The sequence below is a fragment of the Typopeltis vanoorti genome, chromosome 7, assembly GCF_054136105.1.
Source record: "Typopeltis vanoorti isolate ZY-2024b chromosome 7, IOZ_Tvanoo_1.0, whole genome shotgun sequence".
NCBI lineage: Eukaryota > Metazoa > Arthropoda > Arachnida > Uropygi > Thelyphonidae > Typopeltis > Typopeltis vanoorti.
The window spans coordinates 132,297,196-132,310,436 of record NC_143555.1 but is presented as its reverse complement, the minus strand read 5'-3'; the positions used below and the strand labels follow the sequence as shown (position 1 = coordinate 132,310,436).

At 32.9% G+C, this 13,241-nt stretch overlaps 1 protein-coding gene across 3 annotated transcripts in view; it reads right to left on the bottom strand.

Annotated features, from left to right (window-relative positions):
* Nucleotides 1-13,241, bottom strand: part of LOC150105075 (endoplasmic reticulum lectin 1-like) — a 218,277-nt gene that overhangs the window by 168,773 nt on the left and 36,263 nt on the right. For all 3 annotated transcript variants that reach the window (XM_090396132.1, XM_090396134.1, XM_090396133.1), the window contains exon 3: nt 9,593-9,682. In XM_090396132.1, coding sequence (XP_090252258.1) covers nt 9,593-9,682 — 90 coding nt within the window. The remainder of the gene's footprint in view (nt 1-9,592; nt 9,683-13,241) is intronic.

The following is a 13,241-nucleotide window of genomic DNA, read 5'->3' as shown; positions in this document are numbered from 1 at the left end:
AACCAAGGGGAAGAAACTTTCAACAGCCTCTTTACATTTTTCTTTATATTCTCTCAGGGCATATGCTGGTTTACTTTCTAGAAATTTAATATTCTTTCTTCTTTTTCAAAAGAGGAGATCTAACCACTGCAAGCCCATCATGAAGTTCAGATTTGTCTATACTTACAAACAACCTCATCATATGCTTCTTTGGCTGAATCAAGGAATTTGCCACTGAGACTCCAAAGTTTTGTTCTTGTTTTAAAAACTTTTTTTTTCTTCCAATAATGTTTGAGTTTACAGTTCATCTCAGAAGGCTGATTGATTCATTTTTTTTTAATTTGTATATATTTTTAATATGATATTTTTATGCTACTCAAAATTAAAATGATGATCACTTCTTATTTCGAATCCTCTTTATATTCTTGTATACTGAACCAGCAGTCATTTAAAAAAAAAAAAAAAAAAAAAATTGCTCACACACACAAGAGGTTAAGAGAACCTACAGCACATCAGTACCATGTGTGAAGTTGTGTGTTCTCTCCATATGAACCTGCAATATCTTTATGCTGGAACATGGTGTTAGTGAGAACTAGTCCATGTCCTGAACAAAATTCAGAAGATATTTCCCGAACAGATAAGCTTAGGTGTTGATGGTTATTCATGACTTATTTTTCACGGTATTAACAACACCACACACTTTTACCACAAAGATGTTTTATTAACGCTTATATTTCGCTGATTTTCAACTCAGCATCATCATATTGGATTCTGAATATATAGAGATTTGAGTCATTAATATTTACTTCAGAATCCAACATGATCTTCCATCACATAAGCTAGACTTGTAATTATTATTTAATGTAAATCACTTGTTTATAAATTAATACTCGTGTAACTACCTTTAAGTTCTATTAATAATTAAATAATTAATCAAGGACATATAATAATAGTGAAAGGACTCTGTATTAAAATATTATTGAGTTTATTTTATTTATTGCTATGTTAATATTATAAGAATTTGTATTCAACATTTTAACTGCATATTAATCGAAATGTAAATATTCCTTATTTGTTCCTGTATGTAGAGGTATAACGTTGTGCAATGCCTCAGTTTTATTATATTTTGTTTCAGTTGTCATGGAGACGTATGTAAGATAATGAGCACGAGTTTAGAACAGAGCGTGGCAGATTGGTATTGAAGGGCTGGAAAAGGATTTTAATAGAAGTAAAGCATGAGAATAATTTCGGCAGGAAGAAGGAATATATAAGCGAAGAATAGACAAAACAATTCATTCGGGGGAATCAGAGTGAGATAAGGAGTAGAGAGATAACAGCGATTCGGCGAGTGAGTCAAGTAGCTCACTAAGGTCTACTAGTTGAGGAGCGAGTTAGCTAGTAAGTTGCTTGCAGAACAACAAAAGTAACAGAAGATAGCAAAGTAGCAACTGGATGACTAGCGATAATTTAGTTTGGATTTTGACTCAAGACCGACCTTCAGGGACACACAGAAACTTGAAGAATAGCATGGAGCAACTAAGAGAATAAGTAGAGGCAGCAAAGTAAAATTTAAACGATAGCTGTGCTAAGAGATATAGTGCCTGAAAGATTAATTAAATGCTGGAAGAATAGGCAACTGTGCATAAAAACTTCAAGTTAAAGAATTACTGCTTGTTACCTTAGTTCATGAGTTATTGGTAGAATACTGAATTGGTCAAGTGATGTCAAAGATAGTACAAGCATTTTGCTCCAAGCAAGAACCTTTTAACTATGTGAATTGCGACGATTAATTTATTCAGTTATTACTAAGAGGATTTGTTTTGTTTTTAATGAGTGCTGTTAATTGTTTTAAGTGAATACAGTTATGAAAGGTATCTGTACATAAGTAGATGAACAAGGAAAATTACCGGTAAGAATTAACCAACTTTGTTACTCCTATGCAGAGATATGCGTGTGTTTCTTCCTAAAATATCCCTACATTAACAGTAACTTTTGCGGAGAATAGCTGGAGTGTGGATTTAAGAGTGTATACTTGTGAAGTATTGCCGCCCTCATATTGTATTTGAAACTTAAGTAACTATAAGATATTAATGTAGTTGGTTACTAAGGAACTTATGACATTAAACTTTTTTTCAAATGGTTAATTGAATTTTGTAAAAGCTGTATTTCAGACAACAGATTAACCATTACCTGAAATTATATGACTATATTACCAGATGAGCTAAAATGCTCATAACACCTTATTCAGTGATTTAAACTAAAGTGTATGATTTGTAAGCCTATATTAAATGTTTGTATTATTGATCTAAAGTTGTACTTTGCCTGAATCTCTTTTTCTGCACCATTCATAAAATAATCTAACCAAAGCGGGTGAATTAAATAAGTTAAATAAACTCGGCCTGTATACATAATAACAACACATAAAAAGGAAATAGTTGAGAGTTGGTTTTACTTTAATTCTTTGACTAATTTAGATATAGAGTGGCACAGTCAATAAATACAAATTTTCTCTATATTTGGATTAGAAATCAACTGGCAACTTATTTTATTTTGTTTAAGAACATTGTAGTGACAAATTGACGGATCCAAAGTATAGGTTAAGATGAAATAGGATCCAACAATCAGAGCACAACACACTTGTACACATGACAGTGAGTGAGTGAAACAATATAATTGCAAAAGACAAAAGATCTAAAGTCCTATTTTTGGCACCCTCTAAAAAAAAAAAAAAAAAAAAAACTATGCAGGAGTTTTTCTTAGGATAACTGTCACCCAAATTTTTGGCAAATTAATGCAACCATATTTGTTAAGGTTGGGAGAATTCTTCAAAGCCATTGCTGACTCAAAAAATAATCTTTCAGATCTATAACGACTCCTAAATAGCACGTGTTTTCCTCCATCTAATCCTGTGTGAAGGAGTGTCCAAAGCGTGGTCTGCCAGTCCCGACTTGCCATAGTAAGAGTAGCGAATGTACTTTTCATGTTCCTCCAGGTGGATGTTCACTGATCTTCCTGTTTGCCCATAATAGGCCAAGTCACAGTCACAAGGAACTTCATACACTCCTGGGTGTGCTAAAGAGTGAAGCTTATCCTTAAGCGAGTGGATCAGAGTTGCCAGCTTGACATGAGGTTTGAAAGTGCCATGTTTCAACAATACTTTGGCTATCTTTTCCGATGTACCTCTGAAATAGGGAATAGAAATGGTGGTCATGTTGTATTCTTGTGTATTAGGGGAGGCAGAGTAATTGGGAGATGGTTATCCTAAGAAAAACTCCTGCATAGCTGGTTTTTTTTTTTTTTTTTTTTTTTTTTTTTTTTATTAGAGGGTGCCAAAAATAGGACTTTAGATCTTTTGTCTTTTGCAATTATATTGTTTCACTCACTGTCATGTGTACAAGTGTGTTGTGCTCTGATGATGCCGAGTTGAAAATCAGCGATAAGCATTAATAAAACATCTTTGTGGTAAAAATGTGTGGTGTTGTTAATACTATGAAAAATAAGTCATGGATATTTCCCATTATTAGCAGATTTGCCTTTTTCTCCAAATTCTCTCAAATTTCTGTATGCCTAAAATGAATTTCCTACTCTGCTGTTTAAATCAACATGGAACAGCTTTTTTTTTTTGTCAAATCTCTACTGATTCTTCAAAAAATTTCTTCAGCTCTTTCTTAGAACCTTCTGTGAAAACTGTCATAAATAAGCCTTGTGCAATTTTTCCCAATTATAAATTTACCCACATCACTGCATGAAACTGTCAACATTCAAGAAGATTAACTGTGTTTAGTGGTGAATACAATACTATAGCTCCTCCTTCGCTTCCTGTTTACTATTGCATAAATATAACATACATTATTTAGCTAAATTTCACATATTAGCCTTTGTCTAGGTAACACTATGTTGACATGATCCTTCTCAGGTTCTTCTGTCAGCTGAAACTACTACTTGTCAAATGAAATATCTTGTGTTATGACGTTAATCTTGAATTAATCTGTTCAGTTTGTTCTAGTACTTAACATTTTACTGTTTGCCTTGATTTCCAACCAAAAACAGCATAGCTCTTATTTGAAATATACAATGTCCCAGCCAGCAAGACATTATAATTTTGTTTTTTGGTTTAAGCCAATACAGAATACAATATGGCTGGCTAAGTTCTGAACTACCAGCTCATCCTTGTTCTTTCAATGTTCAGATGCATATGGGAGATGGTCATTTTAAAGTCAAATTGAATACTTGTTAAACTTCCTTTATTTAACAATAGATGGTGCCAATTAGGACTTCAGTTCTTTGTGTTGTCCATTTTACAATTTTAAACTGTTCCCTAAGCCAGCAAAATATCAGCAACTAAGTAAATACATTTTCTTATTATTTTGTCTTGTGTTGCAAATTAAAACGGTTTATTAAAAACAAAATGCAACATGAACTGCCAAAACATAAGCCTTCCTTTTTTACTTATGTAATTCCATAACCAGTAGCAACTGACGTAGTTTCACTGGTATACAATACATTTATCTTTAATATATTGTATACCAGTGACACAGCTGGAGGTTGAGCAAATATCAGTGCTGACAAAGCTTGTGTCCCTGTGTGTGTATTTACTTTATTACCTTGATATACAGGTTTAAACTTTGAAATTATGATTACCTTTATATAAAGGTTGAAACTATTTTATTCTAATTAAAGTAAGTGCTCTAAAATAGTAATTTGTCTTCATAATTCTACAAAGTGAATGCTGATCTGTACTGTAAAAGAAAGAATAATAAACAGTCAATTTCTTGATGCTTTGAGACCCACCATATGAACAGTCACAGTAATCCACAGTTGATTCCTTAACATACATAACCAGTATATAATGGAAAAGTTGCAAAAATATCCTTCTATTCTTGACTTGGCCAGAGCATTTGATTTGCATCTAACTTCAAGGCTTCAGAAAAACCTTCACCCACCCAGTTCACAGTCTCATGTTCTTTGGCACTACAAGGGTGCCAACCGGGAGAAACTCCATGACTTCTATTCCTCCTTCCCGTGATCTAAATACAGTTTCAGTTCCAAACACTTGCTGAGCCAAATAACAGAAATCATCATCATAGGAATGAAAGCTTTCATCCTTTGTTCCATTCTAAATTCTCAGCCTTAGTTCTCAAAAAAAGTGTGACAATGCTGTGAAAGATAAAACCTCTGCATATCACAAATGGTTCAAGACCAAAACTGTAGCTGCTCACACTGCAGCTCACTACAGTTGTAAAAGAATCATCACCAAGTCCAAGTCAGACTTTGAAAGGGCCAAATGCCATAAACTCATCTGCTACCCAATGGCAGTTACTCTTTCTGGTCCCTTACCAAGGCCACCCAGGTTTCCACCACTCTCACATCTAGCTGGTACTGAAATTAACTCACCTAAAGACAAGGACAACTTACTGGCATCACTCTTCTCTTCCAATTCCTTATCAATGTCCCTGGACATAAACAAGGCATCTGGTCTTGATGGTATCCCACCTATTGTGTTAAAAAAATTGTGGCCCAGAATTAACACCTATCCTGTATCGCCACTTCAATCTATCCAATTTAACTGGCATCTATCCTACAACATGGAAACAGATCCACATCCAACCCATCCCAAAAAAAGGTGATAAAAGTCAGCTGTCAAACTACCGTCCAATTGCTCTCACTTCTGTTCTCTCTAAAATTATGGAGAAGGTCATCAACAACCAACTCTTGAACCACCTACAGTCATACTGACTAATCACTGACCAGCAGCATGGATCCTGCCACTGATGATCTACAGATGATCTTGCTTTCACCACTTACCTCTGGACTCAAGCCATGGAGAAATATGGAGAAACTCATGTAGTTACCCCTGACATTTCAAAGGCATTTGATCAGGTTTGGCACAGGGGTCTACTAAACAAATTGCCATCCTATGGTCTGCTTTCCTCACTCTGCAGCTGGATCGCCAACTTTCTCACTGGTCGGTCACTACATGTCATGGAGGAACAGTTTACTTTTTCCTCAAATTTCCCCACCAATGCAGGAGTGCCCACTCTCTTCCTCTTGTATATAAATGACCTACTCTCACAGACTTACAATTCCATCCATAGCTTTGCCAATGATAGTACACTCCATTCCTCCTTATCATTCAGCGAATCTTGTAGTGTTCAAGTATTAGAATCCTCAAGATTTACCACGGTCAGTGACCTGAACTCTGATCTCCTAGCAATATCCCAATGGGGCAAGCACAACCTCAAACTTCAATGCCATCAAAACTCAGTTCTGTCTGATTTCTTGCAAAGAGCTCACATTACACCCCCTTACCTTCAGTAATATCGAGATATCCTGGCACAACCACATTTCAACTATAGCTTCTGCAGTTGCCAAAACACTTGGTGCACTTTTTCGCATAAGACACTACTTCCCACTTTCAAAGCTGAACAAACTGCTCAATACAGAGCCCAAATCTGCCCAGTGATGAAATATTGCTTCCATATTTGGGGTGGTGCATCAAGATCCTCTCTAAGATTGCTTGATTCTATCCAGAAGAGGGCAAACACTACTGCATGAATTAGACAACTACTGATGGGAAGTGGACTCTGAGAAACCAGATGGACTGGAAAAGGAGAATTCCACCATGGACAGTGCAAAATCTTAACTTCAGGCAGGGAGGACAACAAACACTAAGAAGGAGTAGCACTTATATTAAAACCAAAGGCTCAAAATTCTCTATTGTCCTACAATCCTATCTCACCTAGGATAATTAAAGCAAGATTTAAAACATCAATCAGATTACTAACTATTATTCAAGTATACTCACCAACTTCGACATCATCAGAAGAAGACTTTGAGGAGTTCTATATAATTTACAAAAAGCAGTACAACAGACATCAAGTCAAGATCTCTTAATTCTAATGGGGGACTTACATGCAAAAGTAGGCAAAGACTGGGATACCTAGCCAAGAGTAATCGGAAAGTTCGGATATGGAGAAAGCAATGAACGTTGCGAAAGACTGTTAAACTTCTGCTCAAATAATAGACTAACAATAACCAACACTCTCTTTAAACAACCAAAATCTCAAAGAAAATGGACATGGATATCAAAGGCTATATTATTGTAAACCAAATATGGAAATCAAGTAGCCTAAACTACAGATACTTCTCTGCAGAATGTGGATCAGACCATAAGCTAGTATTAGCAAACCTAAGAATAAAGTTAAAATCTGGAAGCACATTTAGAGTCAAAAGGAGACAATGTAAAAAAACTACAAGATAACAATATTCTAAGAAAATATCAACTAGAGCTAGATAAAAACCTGAAGGAACTACCAAAACAGAATATAAACATCGAAGAACATTGGTGCAAATTAAAGGAAATAATATTAAATTCGGCAGAAAAAATGGGTTACACAGAAAGAGAAAGTAAAAAAGATTGGATGTGGAATGAAGTAAAAAGATTAAGCGATCAAAGGAAAAGCATGAAACTAAAACAGAACTATAACAGAAATGAATATAATAGATTAATCAGAGAAATTAGAAAACTAGTTAAAAGAGACAAGAATAATGGTTAGAAGAAAAATGCAAAATGGCAGAAAAGCTATCAAAAGAAAATAACCTTCATGGATTATATAAACAAATAGACCAAATTAGTAAGACATGAACAACAAAAATTATAATGATCAAAAACAAAGAGGGACAACTAATTGCAAGTAAAACAAAAAAAAATTGTCAGATGGAAAGAATTTCAAAGATTTATATAACAAAAACAGCTCCCAGGATATTACAATTCCAGCCACTGAAATAGAAGAGGAAACAAATATCTTTATCAAAGAAATAGCACACAGCATAGAAAAATTCAAAACTAGGAAAGTACTTGGCATTGATCAAATACATGCAGAATTCTTAAAAGCAGGAAAGGAACAACTTTTGGAACCATTAAAAACATTATTTGAAAGGATCTACAAAAACGAAACAGTGCCTACTGATTGGACCAAATCAGTCATAACTCCTATATACAAAAAAGGAGATAAAACAGAATGCAATAATTACAGAGGAATTATCCTCCTCAGTATTCCAAGTAAGGTTTTTATGGAAGTACACCAAAAACAAATTAAGCCATATATAGAACTGGCACTAGGAGAAGAACAAGCTGGTTTCAGACCAGGCGAAGCACAATTGATCAACTATTCACCTTAAGACAGCTAATAGAAAAGACACTAGAGTACAACCAAAGTTGCTACATAAATTTCATAGACTTTCGTCAGGCATTTGATTCAATCCGTAAAAGAGAACTATGGAAAACTATGGAAGAATTTGGAATTCCCAACAAAACCATAAAAATAATAAAGAATCTGTATGAGAAATCTAAAAGTGCAGTACGAGTGGAGGACAGCTTAACCAAATGGTTCCATACAGAGAGCGGAGTAAGACAGGGATGCAATCTGTCACCAGACCTGTTCAATCTTACATTGGAGGAAGCATCCAATAAGGCCTTAAACAATGAAGACTGGGATCAAAATATATGGGAAAAATGTGACAAATTTAAAATCTGCAGATGACATTGCATAGCTTGCAAGCACAGAAGAAAATCTACAATGAATTTCTGATAAAATAAAGGAGGAGTGTATAACATCTGGATTAAACATAAATATAGACAAAACAAAAATTATGCAAATAGGAAAAAGAAGCACAAATCTGAAAATTGAAATTGATAGTAAGAATCTAGAGCAGGTAGAAAACTTCACCTACCTTGGAGGAGTTATTGAGTACGAATCAGTCAAGCATCCCAAACTTTTGGATGACTTAATAAAATATGGAAGTCAAGAGACATCAAACAAGTAACAAAAGTAATAATCTATGAAACAATGGTCCTCCCAATACTCCTGTATGGAAGTGAATGCTGGAATCTCAAAAAGGCTGAAGAGAAAAAATATTTAGTTACTAAAATGGGTTGGCTAAGAAGATTACTTGGAGTCTCTCTGCTGGATCGACTAAGAAAAGAAGACATAAGGAAACAACTAAAACAAGAAATAACAATAATAGACAAAATCCAAGAAAGAAGACTGCGATGGTTTGGCCATGTGACCAGAATGGGAACAGAAAGACTACCATCTAAAGCTCTGAATACAATGATGGAAGGTAAAAGATCCAAAGGACAGCCCAGAATTAGATGGATAGACAAAATAAAAGAGGACCTGAAAACCAAATCACAACAAGCGACACCAAAATGGACAGAATTGTTCGGACTCTCCCAGAACAGACAGAAGTGGAAAGAGTTCATTCGGCCTCATCATCATTCACATAAATGATGGAAGAGAGAAGAAGAAGAAGCCTCAAAGCTTGTACCAGTTTTGAGTAAAGTTTGTACAAACAGCTTCAAGAGCAATCATACTGTAAATCTAGTTAGTGCACACAGATAGGATAATTTGGGCAATAGGCAAGCTTGAACTTTCCAAGTGCCATTACAAGAGTCCTCTGTTATGGTCTTTAAAATCACTCCTGAGATAACTCTTTTTTTTTTTTATATTTATTACAGAAAAAAAAAGTAAAATTTCTGAAATAATAAAAATATGAAGTAATTTCAAAAAAATTGAACTATAATCTGTTTATGAAATAATTTTATTCTTACATTTTCAGTTGAATAAATGACTGGTAGCATGCAGTGATATTTTTCGTTATCAGCTGAAGTCATCCAAAGTGAATTATCTTCTTGGTGGTCCTAAAAATTAATGCATTAAAAATGAACAAAAATATTTTGCTGTCTTTCTGTAAATGCATAATCAAAATAGCACACATTTCATTTATGTTATTAATACTCTTCAAAAAATTTAAAATAAAACAGTATCTTATAAAAAGAATAAATATACCTAATATTCTACTACATGCAATATTGAATATATACAAAGATAATGAAATAAAAATAAATCAAAAAATGTCTGAAAACCAATCTATAAACCAAGGAGTAAGACAGGGATGTCCTCTGTCTCCAACACTTTTCAATATTTATATTAATGAAATATTAATACAGTGGAACACCTTAAACAACCCAAGTATAGAAATTTCTTGGAATAACAAAACAAATACGCTATTATTTGCAGATGATCAGGTAATAATATCAGATAAGGAAGACAATTTACAAAGAGCAATATATAATTTAAACATTATAGTAATAGATAAAGCTAAAACAATGGCTTTTTGTAGACAAACTCCAGTTAGAAGTAAAATAGTTATTAATAATAAAATAATAAAACAGATAAATACTTTCAGTTATCTTGGATGTGAAATATGAAGGAGAAAAAGACAAAATTAAAAACTTCAAAATTTTACGGATTATAAGCCTGATAAACAAAACACTCAATCCAAATATAGTACAAAAAGAAACACGCTTGAAAATATACAATACTTTAGCAGTGCTCATATTATTATATGGCAGCGAAATTTGGACAATAAACAAACAAGATAAAAAAGAATAAAAACAAGTGAAATGAGATTTATGAGAAGAACTGTAAAATACACATTATTAGACCAAAAATGGAACAAAGATATTTTAAAAGAACTAAAAACAAAATCAATAGAAGAAAAACTAAACAATTATAAACAAAAATGGATAGAACATGCAAACCGAATGGCCAACACTTGGTATCCTAAACAAATAATAAAATATAAGCCAAAATGGAAAGAGAAAGCCAGGTAGACCTCAAAAAAGGATATTAGACAGATGAGACCGGAACAGACCCCAATATGGTCTCTATCCATAATTAGTGTTATGATGATGATGATAAATATCATTTGTCTAAATTGTAACTATTTGTTATGTAAAAAGAGAGAGGCATAAACTCTACATTTTTCAGAAAAAAATCTAGAATCTAATTTTTTGAATCTAAAATCTCGAATTATACCTATAATTTATAATTATAGCTTATAACTATGTCCCCTCTATAAACCTTTACTATAATTCTACTATAATCTACTCTTTCCCCTTCAATATACCCTATTCCTCCTATGGATTTAAATTTGGAAGAAGACTAGTTCGAAAGCCTTAAGGTAGCAGCCCAACCACTGAACTATCCATCGTCAGGCTAGTCACCTGAAATGGAGAACATAATTCTACTTTTAAGCTGACAGAAAAAGATAAAACGAAAATAGAAACGACAAAATATAATACAAAATAGAATAGCAAATAAAGAAATAGAATTAGACCAAATATTAAATGAAAGAAATTTTAAAATAGCAGTACAATGAAACAAAAAAGAAATTAAAAGGAAACATGAGAACCGAAAATTTTAATGTGATATACAGTGGAGTTGACAGACACCAAAGAGCACAAGCAGAAGTCATGATTTGGATTCATAACTCCCTTTCAAAACAGTTAAAACATTATAAATTATGGAATGAAAGAATAATAGAAACAAGAATAAAAATAGATAGAGGTTATTTAACAATAATTGGTTTATATGCCCCAGAAGAAGGAAGAGAACAGGATAATATTGAATTTTATAATCAGCTACAAAATATATATAATAAAATAAATAAAAATGATTAGGTAATTATTATTATTCAGGCCTCCATGGAGTCAAAAGACTCCATGGAGGTCCTTCCTAAGAAACACTATCTAGAAACACAAAGTCTATCATACTACGCCTTAAACTCATTGACCGTTCTCACTCTCACCATTCCATCAGGCAATGCATTACATGGTTCAACCACCCTCCATGCAAAGAAATAACTCCTCATCCTCTTGCAAACAATTTCCTTTCATAACTTCCAGGGATGGCCTCGTCATCACTCCTTCCCGGTGTTCAACCAAGCGAAAGAACTCCCCAGTGTCAACCCTGTAACCACCTCTCAACAGTTTAAAAGTCTCAATCATATCACCTCTCCTCCTTCTATCCACCAAACTCCGCAGTCCATATTCCCTTAGCTGATCCTCATAACTAACATGGTACAGTCCTGAAACCCTCTTTGTTATCTGCCTTTAAATGCAAAAATTAATAATAATATAGGAATACATGGTGAACATACTCTAAACAGGAATGGTAAAAAATTGATCGACTTTGTTGTAGTTTATAATAACCAAAAAATAATGAATTCTTTCTATAAACATAAAGACATACATAAATATACTTGGGCAGTAAGAGAATGGAAATCAATATCGGATTATTTTATCTTAAACGAAAAGACAAATTTTTTGTTAGATGTTAGAGTTCACAGAAGATATGAAATAAGTAGTGACCACTTCTTCATTAAAATAAAATTAAGATTACCACCTAAATGGTTACAAGTAACAAGAACAGAAAGAAAATTTAAAACATTTGTTTATAAAACTAGACTATTAAATGACACAAATATACAATGGCTATATGAACAAAGAATTAACCAATATCTAGATAAAATAAAACAAAATGAAGAAATAGAATGGCTTAATATAAAAACAATACTAAATGCAGCAGCAAATGAAAGACCAAAAAATTTAATGAAAAGGAAAAAAATTGAATATATGGGATGATATAATCAAAGAAATAATCAAAATGAAAAAAGAAGCCTATCATAAATGGTTAAGCAGTAAAAGATTAGAAGATGAAATAGAATATAAAAGAATAAGAGCTATAGCTAAAAGAGAAGTCAGAAAAAGACAGAGAATCATGGAACAAATTTGTTTCTAATTTAGAACATGATTTACATAAAATAAGACCTAATGTATATAAGATTTTTAAACACTTAAATGCAGATACTAAAGAAAACATAAAATTAAACACCAAATTGAAATTAGAAGAATTTCTAAATTTCTACACAGAACTGTGGACAGACAAATATTTTAAAAATGACAACTGGCAAACAATTAATGAAAATGAAAAGGAAATAACTAAAGAAGAATTAGAAATCAGCCTGAAAGAAACAAGAAAAGGAAAATCACCTGGAGAAGATAAGCTATATAAATATGCAGGAACAAGATTCAAAGAAAGACTCCTATTATTTTTAAATAAAATTTTTTCAACTGGTAACCCCACCAATAGAATGGAAAAAAGCAATTGTGATTCCTATCTTTAAAAAAAGGTAGTAGAGATGATCCTAAAAACTATAGAGGTATAAGTATACTAAATTCCTGTTACAAAATATATAAGCAAACTAATGAAATTTTTTTTTTTTTTTTAAAATAACAAAACCTGTGGTGTGATCATAATTAAAAGAAACACACGTATTAACCACAGTGAAAATTATTTAATTGTAAATATTTCATCCTAAGTATCTTAGGACATCATCAGTACAGTAGTTTTAAA